This window comes from Oncorhynchus gorbuscha, linkage group LG13 (assembly GCF_021184085.1).
Source record: "Oncorhynchus gorbuscha isolate QuinsamMale2020 ecotype Even-year linkage group LG13, OgorEven_v1.0, whole genome shotgun sequence".
NCBI classification, from domain to species: domain Eukaryota; kingdom Metazoa; phylum Chordata; class Actinopteri; order Salmoniformes; family Salmonidae; genus Oncorhynchus; species Oncorhynchus gorbuscha.
In genome coordinates this window covers 22,114,916-22,134,134 of record NC_060185.1, presented here as the reverse complement: position 1 = coordinate 22,134,134, position 19,219 = coordinate 22,114,916, and the positions used below count along the sequence as shown (strand labels likewise).

General features: G+C 42.7%; 2 protein-coding genes across 2 annotated transcripts; one reads left to right on the top strand and one right to left on the bottom strand.

Annotated features, from left to right (window-relative positions):
* Positions 1–1,849: 1,849 nt before the first annotated feature.
* On the top strand, positions 1,850–12,136 carry LOC123992581 (integral membrane protein 2C-like). Its single transcript, XM_046293834.1, has 6 exons — positions 1,850–2,182; positions 4,012–4,158; positions 4,475–4,663; positions 4,769–4,879; positions 7,205–7,352; positions 10,832–12,136. Exons 1-6 carry the CDS (start codon positions 2,087–2,089, stop codon positions 10,921–10,923), a joined length of 783 nt encoding a protein of 260 aa, XP_046149790.1. The 5' UTR covers positions 1,850–2,086; the 3' UTR covers positions 10,924–12,136.
* A 1,004-nt stretch (positions 12,137–13,140) lies between these two features.
* Positions 13,141–14,424, bottom strand: lpar5b (lysophosphatidic acid receptor 5b). The gene has a single exon (XM_046296688.1). The coding sequence runs from the start codon at positions 14,288–14,290 to the stop codon at positions 13,361–13,363; it is 930 nt and encodes a 309-aa protein (XP_046152644.1). The 5' UTR covers positions 14,291–14,424; the 3' UTR covers positions 13,141–13,360.
* Between the last annotated feature and the right edge of the window lie 4,795 nt (positions 14,425–19,219).

Sequence of the window (19,219 nt, the reverse complement as noted above, 5' to 3'; positions counted from 1 at the left end):
TCTCCAAAAGAATGTGGTGATCGATGGTATCAAAAGCAGCACTAAGGTCTAGGAGCACGAGGACAGATGCAGAGCCTCGGTCTGACGCCATTAAAAGGTAATTTACCACCTTCACAAGTGCAGTCTCAGTGTTATGATGGAGTCTAAAAATCAGACTGAAGCATTTCGTATACATTGTTTGTCTTCAGGAAGGCAGTGAGTTGCTGCGCAACAGCTTTTTCTAAATAAAAAATTGTTTGACGGTTCGTCTGAGGGCATGGCTGGATTTCTTATAAGCATCCGGATTTGTGTCCCGCTCATTGAAAGCGGCACACTAACAAGCTCGGTGCGGATGTTGCCTGTAATCCATGGTCTCTTTTGGGATATTTACGTACGGTCACTGTGGGGACGACATTGTCAATGCACTTATTGATGAAACTGGTGGTATACTCCGCAATGCCGTTGGATGAATCACGGAACATATTCCAGTGTCTGCTAGGAAAACAGTCCTGTAGCGTACATTTGACCGAGTCACCTAAACGTTCCTTTATTTATTCAATTGGTAGTCTTGTCTCATCACTGCAACTCGGGAGAGGCGAAGGTCGAGAGTCGTGCGTCCTCCAAAACACAACATGCACTGCTTCTTGACACAATGCCTGCTTAACGCAGAAGCCAGCTGCACTGATGTGTCATTGGGAACACCTGGCGACCATGTCAACGAGCACTGTGCCCGGCCCACCACAGGAGTCGCTTGTGCATTATGGGACAAGGACATCCCTGCCAACCAGACCTTCTAACCTGGACCAATTGTGCGCCGCCCCATGGTTCTCCCAGTCGTGACAGAGCCTGGATTTGAACCCAGAATCTCTAGTGGCACATCTAGCACTGTAATGCAGTGCCTTAGACCACTGCACCACTCGGAATGCCTTTACTGGTACTTCCTGCTTTAGTTTTTGTTTGTAAGCAGGAATCAGGAGGATAGAATTATGGTCAGATTTGTCAAAAAGGGGTTATTTCTGGGGTGGTGTGAGAAATAAAGGCAGAGGATATAATTTAAGACATTGATGGAGTGGTTGGTGCCTTATTATTATTCGACCATGCTGGTCATTTATGAACATTTGAACATCTTGGTCATGTTCTGTTATAATCTCTACCCGGCACAGCCAGAAGAGGACTGGCCACCCCACATAGCCTGGTTCCTCTCTAGGTTTCTTCCTAGGTTTTGGCCTTTCTAGGGAGTTTTTCCTAGCCACCGTGCTTTTACACCTGCATTGTTTGCTGTTTGGGGTTTTAGGCTGGGTTTCTGTACAGCACTTTGAGATATCAGCTGATGTACGAAGGGCTATATAAATAAATTTGATTTGATTTGATTTGCACGTCGACATCGACTGACCTGTATGGTGGCCCGAGAAAATAAGTTCACTTCATCCATGCTACTGTTCTTTGATGAAGAGTCTCTCCTTTTTGAGCTCCAGAGTGGCACAGCGGTCTAAGGCACTGCATTTGGGGCTAGAGGCATCACTACAGACACTGGTTCAATTCCAGGCTGTATCACAACTCGAGTCCCATAGGGCAGCGCACAATTGGCCCAGCATTGTCCGGATTAGCTGTCATTGCAAGTAAGAATTTGTTCTTAACTGACTTTCCTAGTTAAATGAAGGTTATAAATAAATAAAAAATCATGAAGTTAGGATTCGAAAAGATACCCTGTAAGTGCTTTTGGGGGGGTCTTTGTGATTTCACAGCCAAGGCGGTTGAAGAAACCCTTTCGGTGAATGTATCTACAGCACAGGCCCCTGATTATGTGCAGGGATGTATTTTGGAGTGGACTGTGATTGAAGAAGTGTGACGTGTTTTATTTTGTATGATTTCGTTTCACCCCATTCCCGAAATGTTAATTGTTTTATTTCTTATTCAATAAACCATCCAGCTAGTGGCGGTAATGCACATTCAACTCCAACCGCCGTGAAACCCCATCGAAGAAGAACAAGACAACCAGATACATTGTGTCAGTAACAACAGTTAAGGCTCACATACGAGTAGGGGATCTAGCTACCATAGCTAGAGAAAACGAAACACACCCGATTAGTCTTTGACAGGAACAGCAATGGTCAAGATCACTTTCCTGTCCGTCGCGGGTCAGAAAGTCGAGAAGGAGGAGAATGATGGCGAAAAGACTGAAATTCTCATAACCCATCCGATGGTAAGTTAGTGATGCATTTTCGTTGTCGTTGAAACATGATATCGCTTTGTGTGCATTGCCCTTCGATAAAACAGCTAACTGGCGCTACCTCCAATAATTATTTAGTCGCGCGCGGTGGGTTCGTCAAGCGTCTGCAGGGCATTTTACTTGAAATTGACCGGCACAATGAAAAACGCAGCAGGTGCTTTAGAACATTATTTTGAGGTCAGAGCAGCCATTGCCATTTGGCAGGAAATAAAACGATGCTGTGCGGCTAACAAGCTATTTGTGGAAATGTCGGCACTTTGCCAAATATCCGATTGAATGAACAAAGGGGCACTGCTAACATTACTATTGAACATAGTTAAGTGGATGCTCTTAGACAAATTAGCTTTATCAACATCCGTTATTTAGGCAAACGTTAGGCTATGAGAATTGAACGATAAATTATTAGCTGTAAGAACCTAAACCAAGGAGTATCAAGTTATTACTTTTGCTTTAAGCATAAACCAATAATGTTTGCTGTGGATTATGAAGAATTATCTCTTGGCAAATGTGAATGGATTACAAGAAAAGCATGTTTACCAAACACAGGCAGCAGACAAAATGGCAGATGGAGGTTAATACTGCTTGCCATGCAAGTTCATATTTCATAAGCAGCATCACTGTGCCATCAGGAGGCTACAGTTCTCAACTTGTGATGCAGTGGTTCTAGGAAAGATTCGCTCCCCAGCATGCTGCAGTTTCAAATCCAATGAAATATGCTTTGCTTTTAGTCAGCCACTTGCAGACAGTAATGAGCTACAACTAAAGCCTTAGACGTGTATTTTATCAAAGGTTAGAAGGATGCATCTAAACCAATTAGGGTGTATGTCTGCCTGTTTTTATCTCAAGGGGAAGTTGGCAGTTGCCTATTGGCCATTATCTTCTATAGCGTTTGTTGGAAATGTAGACAGACCATTGTCATGTTCTCAGTCCATGTAAGGCCCTCCTATCTCAATCAGTAGGAAAGGAGAACACTGGTAGCTATCTGCCTCTGTGGGGAGCACAGACACATGCATACATGCATACGCACAGGCACCCACACACAGACAGTGAAAATGATATGTAGTCTATCCCTTCGTCCTTGTGCATTTTATCTCCTAGTTTCTCCTTCAACACAGGTTGTCATAACACCAAGGTTTTTGGTTTGATAGTCTGTGAGCTGTTTTCATATGCAGGCAATAGCAATGTCAGGAGAATTTCACTCCAAGTACCAGCTAAGAATAACTTTATTTTTAGTATCCTACGCTCAGAGCTCATCCTCCAGGATAAATGTACCTATCCACCCACGTAGTTGCACATATACGGTAGAAAGCCAACCAGTGACACGCTGCCAACACACCGGGGGAGCGTGTGGCAGGGGCAGATGGGGTGAGAGACTAGGGGTGGTGCCACATTACTAACCACTCTGTCAACCCTCTCTCTCTCTGCCACCCATGTTGCTGTTTCCCTGCTAAAACATGCAGATTTATTCCACCCACCAACTATAGCTGCAGGTTTCAGGATTCACCTTTGTAGTCACCTTTCTATCTAAGAGCAGAAACATAATACTCCTAACCCAACCTGACTTAGTCTGCCCTGTCTTGATGTGACCATAGAATATCTGTGAAACACTAGCTGTGAGTATTCCTTTTTACCTAGGGGGGGGGGGGGGTGATTAAGTAATTAAGCCTTGGGCAAGAAAGCTTTGTCTGAGTTTGTTCATAGTGTGAGGCAGCTTGATGTAGAAGTACACACCCTGGACAGGACACTAGCCTGGTGTGATGTGTGTGTACTCATGTATGTGACCCTGTGTGTCTCCCTGTCAGGAGGATGATGAGGAGCTGGTTCTGCCTCTGCGCTCCCAGAGGTCTCCTCTGAACGGCCTATGTTGCCTCACCTCTGGCTTGGTGGTCTTCATGTCTGGCCTGGTGTTGGCCTCCATCTATGTCTATCGCTACTACTTCATACCCCAGGTACCTAGCATCTACATACAGTGTCTTAGTACAGTGACCGTATGAGACAACACTCTGATGATACCACTTAGGCCTATCCTCTATTGTCCTGTCTTTTGATGTGGGATTTGTAAATGTGCTTCCTGGTGTAACTGCCTCTGATGGTGTTGTTGTTATGATCTACATTGGAGAGCAGAGTTTTCCATTTGGGTATCAGCACGTTGGTCTTTCTATCCCAGTCGGGGATCATGAAACATTTAATAATAGTAGAGACTGTGATAATGAAGATGATAGTTAGTGAGAGCCTTGCTAACGGTTCCCCTGGGCCTTGACCTAGATCCCAGAGGAGAGTCTGTTCCACTGCAGGGTTCGTTATGAGGACTCTGTGTACGCTCCTCTGAGAGGCAGACAGGAGCTGGAGGAGAACGTGGGCATCTACCTGGAAGACAACTATGAGCAGATCAGCGTGCCTGTGCCTCATTTTGGAGGAAGTGACCCCGCTGACATCATCCACGACTTTCACAGGGTGAGGAGGACCGAGCACATGCACACACATACACACGCCTCTTGTAGGATGGAGAGTCAATCAGCCATGTTTTTGACATTTTTAATTAGTTTTCTCTGTCACCAGGGACTGACAGCCTACCATGACATCGCTTTGGACAAATGCTATGTCATCGAGCTCAATACCACCATCGTCATGCCGCCACGGAACCTCTGGGAACTGCTGGTCAATGTTAAGGTAACATTGTCTCTCTGTCTCTGTCTCTCTGTCTCTCTCTGTCTCTGTCTCTGTGTCTGTCTGAGATACCATCTCTCATATTCCACAACCTATTATGTTCTCTCTTCCTTCTGTCCCTCTCTCTCTCTCCCCCTCTATCCCTCTCAATTAAATTCACAGGGCTTTATTGGCATGGGAAACATATGTTCACATTGCCACAGTAAGTGAAATGGATGATAAACAAGTGAAATGAACAATAAAAAAGTAACAGTAAACATTACACTCACAGAAGATCCAAAGGCGTAGATACATTTCAATTGTCATAGTCTATACAGTGTTGTAATGTTGTGCAAATAGTTAAAGTAGAAAAGGGAAAATAAATAAACAAATATGGGTTGTATTTACAATTGTGTTCTTCACTGGTTGCGCTTTTCTTGTGGCAACAGGTCACACATCTTGCTGTTGTAATGGCACACTGTGGAATCGATCAAAATTGGATTTGTTTTCAAATTCTTTGTGGATCTGTGTAATCTGAGGGAAATATGTGTCTCTATGGTCATACATTTGGCAGGGGGTTAGGAAGTGCAGCTCAGTTTCCACCTCATTGTATGGGCAGTGTGCACATAGCCTGTCTTCTCTTGAGAGCCAGGTCTGCCTTTGGCTGCCTTTCTCAATAGCAAGGCTATGCTCACTGTACATAGTCAAAGCTTTCCTTATTTTGGGTCAGTCACAGTGGTCAGGTATTCTGCCACTGTGTACTCTCTGTTTAGGGCCAAAGAACATTCTAGTTTGCTCTGTTTTTTTGCTAAATCTTTCAAGTAATGATCTTTTTGTTTTCTCATGATTTGGTTGGGTCTAATTGTGTTGCTGTCCTGGGGCTCTGTGGGTTCTGTTTGTGTTTGTGAACAGAACCCCAGGACCAGCTTGCTTAGGGGACTCTTCTACAGGTCCACTTCTCTGTAGGTGATGGCTTTGTTATGGAAGGTTTGGGAATCGCTTTGTTTTAGGTGGTTGAAGAAAATAACGTCTCTTTTCTGGATTTTGATCATTAGCGGGTATTGGCCTAATTCTGATCTGCATGCATTATTTGGTGTTTTACATTGTAAACAGAGGATATTTTTGCAGGTGCTTCTCATTTTGTGAATTCTTTGTTGGTGAGCGGACCCCAGACCTCACAACCATAAAGGGCAATGGGTTCTATAACTGAATCAAGTATTTTTAGTCAGATCCTACTTGGTATGTTGAATTTTATGCTCCTTTTGAGGGCCCTTCTTGCCTTGTCTCTCAGATCGTTCACAGCTTTGTGGAAGTTACCTGTAGTGAGGTAGGTAGAGGTGTGTATAGTTGTTTTGTGTGCTCTATGGCAACAGTGTCTAGATGGAATTTGAATTTGTGGTCCTATGAACTGGACCTTTTTTGGTAAGTTTACACCTTCACTATTACAGTGAAATGTTTTGTCCAGGAAGTTGTCTGCAAGTGATTGAATTAATTGTTTTTTAGTAGGTTTCTATACCACTTTCCTTCCATCTATAGCATTTCCTAATATTACTCAGTTCCTTTGGCTTTGATGCCTCATGATTGAGTATTGCTCTGTTCAGTAGACTGATCTTGCTGTGATCTGGTAGAGGTGTCAGTGGGCTGACTGTGAACGCTCTGAGAGATTGGGAAGAGGTCAGTGATAAAGTAATTTACAGTACTACTGCCAAGGGATGAGCTATCTGTGTACCTACCATAGGAGTCTCCTTGAAGCCTACCATTGACTATGTACAGACCCAGTGTGTGACAGAGCTGACAGGAGTTGTGACCTGTTTTGTCATAGTTGTGTGTAGGGGGGCATATTTGGGAGGGAATGCTGTCACCTCCAGGTAGGTGTTTGTCCCCCTGTGTGTTGAGGGTGTCAGGTTCTTGTCCAGTTCTGTCATTTAGGTTACCACAGACTAGTACATGTCCCTAGGTCTGGAAATGGTTTATCTCCCCCTCTAGGATGGGAAAACATGTCTTCATTAAAGTATGGGGTATCTATTGGGGGGATATAGGTAGCACACACAATGAAATGTTTCTCTTTTGAGATTCATTTCTAGCCAGATGTAAAATGTTCCTGTTTTTACTAATTTTACTTAGTCTCTTCCCTGTTTCACACCTGGTAGTTTGGTGGGTGGGACTACCAACTCTCTGTAATTAGGGGGCAACCAGTGGGTCCATTTCCTCTATACCATGTTTGTTGTAGGATGACGATATCTTTATTTCCAATTTCTTTGATGAAGTCTGGGTTCTTTCTCTCCTGTCCCTTCTCTTTTTCTCTTTCTGAATTCTAACCCTGTCTACCTCCCTCTCTCTGTCTTTTAGAAGGGGACGTACCTTCCCCAGACCTACATTATCCAGGAGGAGATGGTTGTGACGGGGAAGGTTCATAACATGCGCCAGCTGGGGCCCTTCATCTACCGCCTGTGTAACGGCAAGGACACATACCGCCTGAAGCGCCACGCCCGCAGACGTAGGTTGGGGAGAGGTGATGGGGAGGTTCAGAGCCTTGTATAGGGTTGTGGGAGTCGCTCAGGGTCTGAATGGTCCACCTACAGTGCCTTGCAAAAGTATTCATCCCCCTTGGCATTTTTCCTATTTTGTTGCATTACACATTTAAATGGATTTTTATTTAGATTTCATTTAATGGACATACACAAAATAGGCCAAATTGGTGAAGTGAAAAAAATACAAAATACTTGTTTAAAAACATGTAAGATCCTAAATAAGCCCCTAAATAAGATCTGGTGCAACCAATTACCTTCAAAAGTCACATAATTAGTTAAAGTCCCCCTGTGTGCCATCTAAGTGTCACATGATCTCAGTATATATACACCTGTTCCAAACGGCCCCAGAGTCTCCAACACCGCTAAGCAAGGGGCACCACCAAGCAAGCGCCACCATGAAGACCAAGGAGCTCTCCATACAGGTCAGGGACAAAGTTGTGGAGACGTACAGATCAGGATTGAGTTATAAAACAATATCAGACACTTTGAACATCCCACATAGCACCTTTTAAATCCTTTAAATAAAAAAATGAAGAATATGGCAACACAACAAACCTGCCAAGACGGACGCCCACCAAATCTCACAGACCAGGCAAGGAGGGAATTAATCAGAGAGGCAACAAAGAGACAAAAGATAACCCTGAAAAAGATAACCCCAAAGATCCATGGTGGAGATTGGAGTGTGTGTCCATAGGACCACTTTAAGCCATACACTCCACAGAGTTGGGTTTTAAGGAAAGGAAGAGTAGGCATAAAAACAGTAATTGCTTAAAGAAAAAAAGAAGCAACCATGTTTGGTGTTCGCCAAGAGGCATGTGGGAGACTCCCCAAACATATGGAAGAAGGATCTCTGGTCAGATGAGACTAAAATTGAGCTTTTTGACCATCAAGGAAAACCCTATGTCTGGCGCAAATCCAACACCTCATCACCATGAGAACACCATCCCCACAGTGAAGCATATTGGTGGCAGCATCATGCTGTGGGGATGTTTTTCATCGGCAGGGACTGGGAAACTGGTCAGAATTGAAGGAATGATGAATGGCGCTAAATACAGGGAAATTCTTGAGGGAAACCTGTTTTCACTCTTCCAGAGATTTGAGGCTGGGTTGGCGGTTCACCTTCCAGCAGGACAATGACCCGAAGCATACTGCTAAAGCAACACTCGAGTGGTTTAAGGGGAAACATTTCAATGTATTGGAATAGCCTAGTCAAAGCCCAGACTTCAATCCAATTGATAGTCTGTGATATGACTTGGATTGCTGTACACCAACTTGAAGGAGATGGAGCAGTTTTGCCTTGAAGAATGGGCACAAATTCCAGTGGCTAGATGTGCCAAGCTTATAGAGACACCCCAAGAGACTTGCAGCTGTAATTACTGCAAAAGGTGGCTCTACAAAGTATTGACTTGGATGGTGAATAGTAGAGGTCGACCGATTTATGATTTTTCAACACCCATACCGATTATTGGTGGACCAAAAAAAGCCGACGTCGTTTTTTGTTTTACATTTAAAAAAAATAATGATAAAAAATAAAAATAGTAATAATGACAATTACTACAATACTAAATGAACTTATTTTAACTTAATATAATACATCAATAAAATCTATTTAGCCACAAATAATTTAAATAATGCAAAAACAAAATGTTGGAGAAGAAAGTAAAAGTGCAAAATAAGTGCCATATAAGAAAGCTAACGTTTAAGTTCCTTGCTCAGAACATGAGAACATATGAAAGCTGGTGGTTCCTTTTAACATTTACATTTAAGTCATTTAGCAGACGCTCTTATCCAGAGCGACTTACAAATTGGTGCATTCACCTTATGACGTCTTCAATATTCCCAGGTAAGAAGTTTTAGGTTGTAGTTATAGGAATTATAGGACTATTTCTCTCTCTACCATTTGTATTTCATATGTAGTACCTTTTTGACTATTGGATGTTCTTATAGGCACTTTAGTATTGCCAGTGTAACAGTATAGCTTTCGTCTCTCTCCTCGCCCCCACCAGGGCTCGATCCAGGAACACATTGACAACAGCCACCCTCGAAGCAGCGTTACCCATGCAGAGCAAGGAGAATAACTACTCCAAGTCTCAGAGCGAGTGACATTTGCAATGCTATTAGCACTCACCCCGCTAACTAGCTAGCCATTTCATATCGGTTACACAAGCCTAATCTTGGGAGTTGATGGGCTTGAAGTCATAAACAGCGCAATGCTTGAAGCACAGCAAAGAGCTGCTGGCAAAACACACAAAAGTGCTGTTTGAATGAATGCTTACGAGCCTGTAGGTGCCTACCATCGCTCAGTCAGACAGCTCTATCAAATCAGACTTAATTATAACATAATAACACACAGAAATACGAGCCTTAGGTCATTAATATGGTCGAATCCAGAAACTATAATCTCGAAAACAAGACGTTTATTCTTTCAGTGAAATATGGAACCTTTCCATATTTTATCTTAACGGGTGGCATCCATAAGTCTAAATATTGCTGTTACATTGCACAACCTTTTATGTTATGTCATAACAATGTAAAAGTCTGGCAAATTAGGCTGCCCAAACTGTTGCATATACACTGACTCTGTGTGCAAGGAACTCAAGAGAAGTGACACAATTTCACCTGGTTAATATTGCCTGCTAACCTGGATTTCCTTTAGCTAAATATGCAGGTTTAAAAATATATACTTCTGTGTATTGATTTTAAGAAAGGCATTGATGTTTATGGTTAGGTAGACATTGGAGCAAGGATAGTCCTTTTTCGCGAATACGCACCACATAGATTATATGCAACGCAGGACACGCTAGATAAACTTGTAATCTCATCAACCGTGTGTAGTTAACTAGTGATTGATTGATTGTTTTGTTATAAGTTTAATGCTAGCAAGCAGCTTACCTTGGCTTACTGCATTCGCGTAACAGGCAGGCTCCACGTGGAGTGCAATGAGAGGCAGGTGGTTAGAGCGTTGGACTAGTTAACTGTAAGGTTGCAAGATTGAATCCCCGAGCTAACAAGGAAAAAATCTGTCGTTCTGCCCCTGAACAAGGCAGTTAACCCACCGTTCCTAGGCCGTCATTGAAAATAATGTGTTCTTTAACTGACTTGCCTAGTTAAATAAAGATAAAGGTGTAATTATTATTTTTTTTTTAATCAAAACCTGAAATCGACCCTAATTAATCGGCCAATCCGATTAATCGGTTGACCTTTAGTGAATCGTTATGCACGCTCATGTTTACAGTTTTTTTGTGTTATTTCTTGTTTCACAAAGAAAATGTTGCGTCTTCAAAGTGGTAGGCATGTTGTGTAAATCAAATGATACAAACCCCCCCAATAATACATTTTAATTCCAGGTTAAGTCAACAAAATAGGAAAAATGCCAAGGGGGTGAATACTTTCGCACGCCACTGTATTCTCTTGTCTAATAAGTCTTTCACTGTCTGACTTGTAGGCATCAACAAACGGGAAGCGGCGAACTGCCATCGCATCCGACACTTTGAGAACACGTTTGTGGTTGAGACGGTCATCTGTGATGGAGCGTAAACTGTCATGAATGTCGGGCACGACACCCTAAGGCACAGCCACCTCTCTAGCCACTGTAGTGCATCCCTGTGTAGATATTTTGAATTACCTTTCAGCTGCACTTTAACTATGGTTTTGTTCCTTAGTTGATACGTTTTACTGTCTCTTAAAAATTTAAATAAACACTTAATTTTTGTAATTGTCAGTAGTGATGTTTTCCTTGTGTTTCCTGGCTGCAATAATACATGTTTTTCTCTGTGATTTACCTTGGATTAAATAGTTTCATGTAGCAGAACCCCTAAGCCTATTATGATGGGGGGGTCGATTTAAGAGAACTGTGTGACGCCTCGGTTGTCTGGGAAGACAACCATTTCCATGTGTTATCAATGTGAGTGTAATTGATTTCCCTGCTCTTGAAATTACTGCTCGTCCCTGTTAGTTTTGTAATAGGACCCTGTGCTAAGGCAAGAAATCCTGTTCCTCAGCCAACAACCGACCTAATGTTGTGCAGCATCGCTTTCTCTTGATCTTTGTCTCAGTGTTTCTGTCACTGCACCCCTCTTGCTTCTCTCTTTCACCTGGTCTGTCTTCTTCTTTAGCTCAGTCACCCTACCAGACTAAAGTTTTTTTTTTAAATGTGAATGTCAGTTTAAGGACCAGTGTCCCTACAAAGTGAGGTAGACAAATTAGACATTATTAGTCTGCATGTTTGCACCTGCATTGTAAGTAAAGTCTAGAATCATGTACATGACATACTTGCTCTTCACTTACTGTGTGCAGTTATATGTAATATTATACCAGATTATTTCTATCCAAGCTGCCCCTGCCCTGTGAAAGCATAAAAGAAAGTTGCTCCCCCTTTTTCCATATGAAAGCATCAAAGAAAGTTGCTTCCTCCATTTTAATGCCCCTGTTATCACCTCTTCATTATTTGTTCTTTCTTTCTGGGGAGGTTGAGCCTCTCCCACTTCATTTGCACTCTTTAACGATGCTTCTGTGAGTCATTCTCGTAGAATTCTGTCTTGATTTTCCCCTCTGCATGTGTGTTTTCTCTGTAAGGAAAAACTGCGCTGTTAGAATCAGAGCATGTTTAAAGCCTTGGTCCAGAGTCAGAGACTGGACCAAAGTATTGACTGCTGTAAGGGAGTTTATATCTGTTAATCTATACCTTAGACTGGTCTGTATATTTTGTCTGCGGGTGAAGTCTTATCTGTGAATAAAATAGTTAAACACCCGGGGGCTTCTGTCCTTTTGTTCTTTCTAAATAAGTGATAGTTGTTACTACACTGTGGGCATCATTGGACATTTCGCTGTCCCGGTTCTCTTTGGTTCTGTGTATGTGCCACCAGCCTGGTTTCATTGTCTGGAGGTAACGGATCATATCGTTAAGTGTCATTGGGTGAACATGTGAAACCAGACTGTCCTACAGTATGTAGGTTTAAGTGGACAGCTGTGGTACGATATGAGGTGTCTTTTAGTGATGTAAAGTGTAAACAAATCTCATGCACTGACCTGTTTGGGCCTGGTGGGAAAGTATGTTATTTTCAGACAGTTAATTGAGCTGTGTCACCTAGTTTTTATACATGGAAAAAGAGGACATGAGGAAAAGGAGATCTTAGTAGGTCCCAGCTAACTTCTACATGTCACTCCCCTTAGGGCAGCACACGATGTAGACCACATATTTCACATAGCCTATATCCAGTCAACATACATTGCTTGATTAGAGTTTTCTTAGGCCCAAAGGCATTGTCTTTTGTAAGATATGGGCTTTTCGCAGATACCTTTTCTGATGGTTGAGGGATAAGCATTGCAAAGGAGTGACCCCACCTGTTGGAAGACAATGGCTCAAAGGATCCATTTATTTGCATGCCATCATTACACTGGCTTTCCTGTACTAAACTCCATAGTGACTCCTTATTTTATAGTCTGTCTGTCATATATCGTGGACACAGATGCCCCTCCATGTGGCAGGGCTCTGAGCTGTTGGCTGGTTGCTGCTGCTTGCCTGGCTCCTCAGCCAGGATCCTCATGAATTATCAACAAATTCACATGACTGTCTGATGTTTGAACCACTCAACAGTGGGAAATGTTGGGCACCCGGCCCTACATGTGGATGAAAGCAGAACTGAAAGCCTTAGTTATTGTCAGTACTTTTGGAAAAGGGACTGTAGTCGAACCAAACCTACATTCAGTAAATGTCAATGACTTCAGTCTTATTAACGATCAAAATCACGAAAATACGGTTGTAAAGTGTTTATTAAATAAAACTATTATATGAGCACATCTTAAGTAGAGATGGGTGCAATTCAACTTACAGAAGAAGAGATGAACTGTTACAAAACAAGAAAACAAATGCTGTTTGGTAAAATAGAATTGAACATTTAACTATAAATTGTGGAATATTTAGGAACACATGTTGATGCAGTTACCTCAAACTATCTTCACCGGTAGTTGTTTCTCACTGTGTCCTCCCTAATCTACTTTCATGTGATCTGGCCAGTGAAACCTCTATGTCAGAACGCTCTTTCGTCTTCCAGAAAGCATCTAAAGAGAAGTAGTACAACAGTGGATCTAGACAACAGTTGATGCTGGCCAGACAGAACATGGGCATGATAGCCTGCTTGATTTTGAGCATCAGCACAATGGAGGAGGGCAGGAAGAAGACAATAAACATCAGAAGGTTGATGGTGAAGATCAGCATGACATTCATCTTATTGTTGACCATGGCAGCATCGCTGAGGTGCCTGTGTAGCGTCCAGGACACCATGGTGGTGGAGACCACATTGACCCCCAGCATGGCGAACACCAGCCCAAACTGCACGTAACCAGCTATCTGCACATTCAAGGCACATTCTTGAGTAAACTCAAAGCATTTGTCAGTGGCATTACAGCTCTTCATATGACTGATGAAGTAGAGGGCCTCTGGGATGTTGACTGCCACAATCAGGACCCAGATGAAGACACAGGCCCTCCAGGCATTGGTGGTGGTGCGGATGTGGCGGGTTCTTAGAGGGTAGACCACAGCCAGCAGCCTGTCCAGGCCAATGAATGTGATGAAGAAGGCGCTGGAGCGGATGTTGTTGCGGAACAGCATGGTGGTGGCCGTGCAGGCCTGGATGCCCAGGGGCCAGTTGCCTGTGGTGTAGAAGTAGACCCGGGTGGGCAGGGAGAGCACCAGCAGCAGGTCTGACAGAGCCAGGTGGCTCATGAAGACCGCGCTGGAGGATTTAAGGCCGTGGCGGCGTAGCAGAATCCACAGTGACACAGCGTTGAGCGGCAGGCCCAGCACCATCACACAGCCGTACACCGCGGCAGAGACTGTATACACTGCACTCACACAACTCAGCTCCGGAGTGCTGTCCTCTAAGGTATTGTTGGTGTTGTTCATGGTGCTGTACTGTATCTCTGCTCCTTTTAAGACAGACGCAGCTGTGTGTGTCTGTGCGTGTGAACTGAAAAGAGACAGAAACCACGACAAACCAGCAACTCAGTGCTCTGGTTTCCACTTCCTAGCAGAGCGGTCTGTATGAAGGTTGAGCTGTTCTTAACTCTGTTTTTGAAATAACAGTGTTGAAATAGGTGTTGAAACAGGAAGTGAGGGTACTTTTTTCCTTCTCACCAAGGGCCTCCCATTCTATCCATTCTATTCTGTCTGCTAATCTGTTTGAAGACTCTTGATAACATGAATCCTTTCTGAGTAACAAGTTCAAATGAGTCACCCAGTAAAATACTACTTGAGTAAAAGTCTAAAAGTAGTTGGTTTTAAATATACCTAAGTATGAAAAGTACATGCTATTGCTCAAATATACTTAAGTGCAAGTAAAAGTACAAGTAAAAGTGTAAATCATTTAATTCCTTATATTAAGCAAACCAGACGGCAGCATTTTCTTGTGTTTTCAATTCACGGATTTCCAGAGGCACACAACACTCAGACATAATTTAGAAACTAAACATTTGTGTTTGTGAGTCCACCAGATCATAGGTAGTATTTTATTTTCTTTAGGAATGCAGTGAAGTAAAAGTAGTAAAAAATATAAATAGTATAGTAAAGTACAGATACCCCAAAAACCGACTTACTGTAAGTAGTACTTTAAAGTAATTTTACTAACGTACTTTAACCCACTGCTAGATTGAGAGTGGGTGGATTACATCTGAGCAGTCCATATCTGATCAATGTATAAGTATGTATATGCTTCAATTCAGTATGAATAAATTACAAGACTCATTGTTGTAAATCCCATGCCTTTTGTTGATCAGATTAGTTAAGAGTTAGATATGCCCTCTGAGTTATTCTGTGGAACCTCTATGGATCTCAGCCTCCTAAAGGGCAATACTTGAATGAGGTCACAGGTGTGATGAGTGAGAATACAACGGAACATTAACTTGAAGGTTGGATGATTGATTTGAAAATGTGTTGGCCAGTGTTGGGTTCTGAGAACATGAAATATACTTATTCATGTCACTGATGGAGTGCTGAGGTTTAGAGGGTCTACACCAGAAGTTAATGGTTTTAGGAGGAAGGTATATACAGTCGTGGCCAAAAGTTTTGAGAATGACACAAATATTAAATGCCACAAAGTTTGCTGCTTCAGTGTCTTTAGATATTTTTGTCAGATGTTACTATGGAATACTGAAGTATAATTCCAAGCATTTTATAAGTGTTAAAGGCTTTTATTGACAATTACACTAAGCTGATGCAAAGAGTCAATATTTGCAGTGTTGACCCTTCTTTTTCAAGACCTCTGTAAACCACCCTGGCATGCTGTCAGTTAACTTCTAGGCTTTCATCCTGACTGATGGCAGCCAATTCTTGCATAATCAATGCTTGGAGTTTGTCAGAATTTGTGGGGTTTTGTTTATCCACCCGCCTCTTGACGATTGACCACAAGTTCACAATGGGATTACGGTCTGGGGTGTTTCCTGGCCATGGACCCAAAATATTGATGTTTTGTTCCCTGAGCCACTTAGTTATCACTTTTGCCTTATGGCAAGGTTCTCCATCATGCTGGAAAAAACATTCTTCGTCACCAAACTGTTCCTGGATGGTTGGGAGAAGTTGCTCTCTGAGGATGTGTTGGTACCATTCTTTATTCATGGCTGTGTTCTTAGGCAAAATTGTGAGTGAGCCCACTCCCTTGGCTGAGAAGCAACCATACATGAATGGTCTCAGGATGCTTTACTGTTGGCATGACACAGGCCTGATGGTAGCGCTCACATTGTCTTCTCCGGACAAGCTTTTTTCCAGATGCCCCAAACAATCGGAAAGGGGATTCATCAGAGAAAATGACTTTACCCCAGTCCTCAGCAGTCCAATCCCTGTACCTTTTGCAGAATATCAGTCTGTCCCTGATGTTTTTCCTGGAGAGAAGTGGCTTCTTTGCTGCCCTTCTTGACACCAGGCCATCCTCCAAAAGTCGTTGCCTCACTGTGCATGCAAATGCACTCACACCTGCCCACTGCCATTCCTGAGCAAGCTCTGTACTGGCGGTGCCCCGATCCCACAGCTGAATCAACTTTAGGAGACAGTCCTGGCGCTTGTGTCATTCTCAAAACCTTTGGCCACCACAGTGTCCGATTTCAAATATGCTTTACAGCAAAAGCACCACAAACAATTACGTTCGATCACCACATAGCCACAGAAAAACACAGCCATTTTTCCAGCCAAAGATTGATCATCTTCATCAGATGACACTCATAGGACTTCAATTTACACACTACATGTACAGCGGGGCAAAAAAGTATTTAGTCAGCCTCCAATTGTGCAAGTTCTCCCACTTAAAAATATGAGAGAGGCCTGTAATTTACATCATAGGTACACTTCAACTATGACAGACAAAATGAGAAAAAAAATCCAGAAAATCACGTTGTAGGATTTTTAATGAATTTACTTGCAAATTATGGTGGAAAATAAGTATTTGGTCAATAACAAAAGTTTATCTCAATACTTTGTTATATACCCTTTGTTGGCAATGACAGAGGTCAAACGTTTTCTGTAAGTCTTCACAAGGTTTTCACACACTGTTGCTGGTATTTTGGCCCATTCCTCCATGCAGATCTCCTCTAGAGCAGTGATGTTTTGGGGCTGTTGCTGGGCAACACAGACTTTCAACTCCCTCCAAAGATTTTCTATGGGGTTGAGATCTGGAGACTAGCTAGGCCACTCCAGGACCTTGAAATGCTTCTTACGAAGCCACTCCTTCATTGCCCGGGCGGGGTGTTTGGGATCATTGTCATGCTGAAAGACCCAGCCACGTTTCATCTTCAATGCCCTTGCTGATGGAAGGTTTTCACTCAAAATCTCACGATACATGGCCCCATTCATTCTTTCCTTTACATGGATCAGTTGTCCTGGTCCCTTTGCAGAAAAACAGCCCCAACGCATGATGTTTCCACCCCCATGCTTCACAGTAGGTATGGTGTTCTTTGGATGCAGAGGGACGAAAGCAAACTTACATTGGGGCTGTGACACGGATCACTGGTAACTGGGAGACCGATGGGAGTACAGGGGAGGCTGTTATTCAAATGTCACATATTAGTGATCTTGACATAGGAGGAGAGTCTATGTTGTCAGGAAATGACCCATGTGTTGCAGTGTGTATATCCTCAGGTGAAAGCAGCACATGAGGAGCTGGAGATAACCAAGAGCACGGGCTGAATTCCAGAGATTGAGTGTACATCAAGATAGACCAGGCGGGGGTGTTGGGACAGTGTTGGTCTGGTCCACATACAGTACTTCTTGCAGCACCTGCAGCGTTAAAGATCGTCATATCTCACCTCGGTGGGTGCATAGTTCTCACGTGAAGTGAGGTCCAGATGCATAATGGGTGAGATTGAAGACACCATGACAGAGGAAGCAGAGCTAAAGAGAGAGAGAGCGACTAGATTCCACTGTAGACATGCAGATGGGTTTGGTCTACTTTAAACATCATAGTTGGGTTGGGTTAGCTACTTTTTTGGTTAATGCATCATATGAAAGAGAATAGATGTTGGGGTAATTGTACTCTGAACAACATTTTGAAGGCATTGATGTGAAAGCATATACAGTGCTGAGTTACCTCAAGAGGATGTAGCGTTGATTAGGGATGCATACTTGCCTATCAGTTGGCAATGGAGGAGATGGGGAACAAGGTGAAAATGACATGGCTTGGGAACACCTCTCAGAAAATGGGGCCGGAAAGGGAAGACTGGGCAAAAGCATGAGGAGGCTTTTTAGGGTTGTCATTTTTGTGAAATCCAGCAGAAAAGTATCCTGGAGGCATAGAGTCAGGTGAAGAGAAAGTGGGGATTGTCATGGTCTCAGACGTTGGGTTTTCATGCATATATAATTATGCATAGCTTACCACATTGTTAATCTTGTGACTCTCCAACCCGAATCCGGGAGCGTAATCATCGCCTGACACTAATTAGCATAACGCAACGGACATAAATCTTCCTAGAACATTTTCCTATTCATGAAAATCACAAATGAAATATATTGAGACACAGCTTAGCCTTTTGTTAATCACACTGTCATCTCAGATTTTCAAAATATGCTTTCCAGCCAACGCTAGACAACCATTTGTGTAAGTTTATCATAGCCTAGCATAGCATTATGCCCTGCTAGCAGCAGGCAACATTTTCACGAAAATAAGAAAAGCAATCAAATTAAATCATTTACCTTCGAAGTACTTCGGATGTTTTCACTCACGAGACTCCCAGTTAGATAGCAAATGTTCCTTTTTTCCAAAAATATTATTTTTGTAGATGAAATAGCTCTGTTTGTTCGTCACGTTTGGCTGAGAAATCGACCGGAAAATGCGGTCGCTACAACGCCAAACTTTTTTCCAAATTAGCTCCATAATATCGACAGAAACATGGCAAACATTGCTTAGAATCAATCCTCAAGGTGTTTTTCACATATCTATTCGATAATATATCCACCGGGACAATTGGTTTCTCATTAGAAGCGATTGGAATAATGGCTACCTCTGTACTTTACGCAAGATTTTCTGCAGGAGCCATCATGTGACCACTTGCTCAATGTTGTCCCTTACGGCTATTCTTCAACATAAATGCGTAAAAATACGTCACAATGCTGTAGACACCTTGGGGAATACGTAGAAAGTGTAAGCTCATTCGTAGCCCATTCACAGCCATATAAGGAGTCATTGCCATGCAGCGCTTTCAAAATATGGGGAACTTCCTGATTGGATTTGTATCTGGGTTTCGCCTGTAACATCAGTTCTGTTATACTCACAGACAATATCTTTGCAGTTTTGGAAACGTTAGAGTGTTTTATATCCAAAGCTGTCAATTATACGCATAGTCGAGCATCTTG

Excerpts from the sequence above, each read along its gene's own strand:
- lpar5b (XM_046296688.1), bottom strand. The coding sequence starts at position 14,290 with ATGAACAACACCAACAATACCTTAGAGGACAGCACTCCGGAGCTGAGT.
- LOC123992581 (XM_046293834.1), top strand. The coding sequence starts at position 2,087 with ATGGTCAAGATCACTTTCCTGTCCGTCGCGGGTCAGAAAGTCGAGAAG. Across the intron at positions 2,183-4,011 it reads TTCTCATAACCCATCCGATG|GAGGATGATGAGGAGCTGGT; the intron begins GTAAGTTAGTGA and ends TCTCCCTGTCAG. Across the intron at positions 4,880-7,204 it reads AACTGCTGGTCAATGTTAAG|AAGGGGACGTACCTTCCCCA; the intron begins GTAACATTGTCT and ends TCTGTCTTTTAG.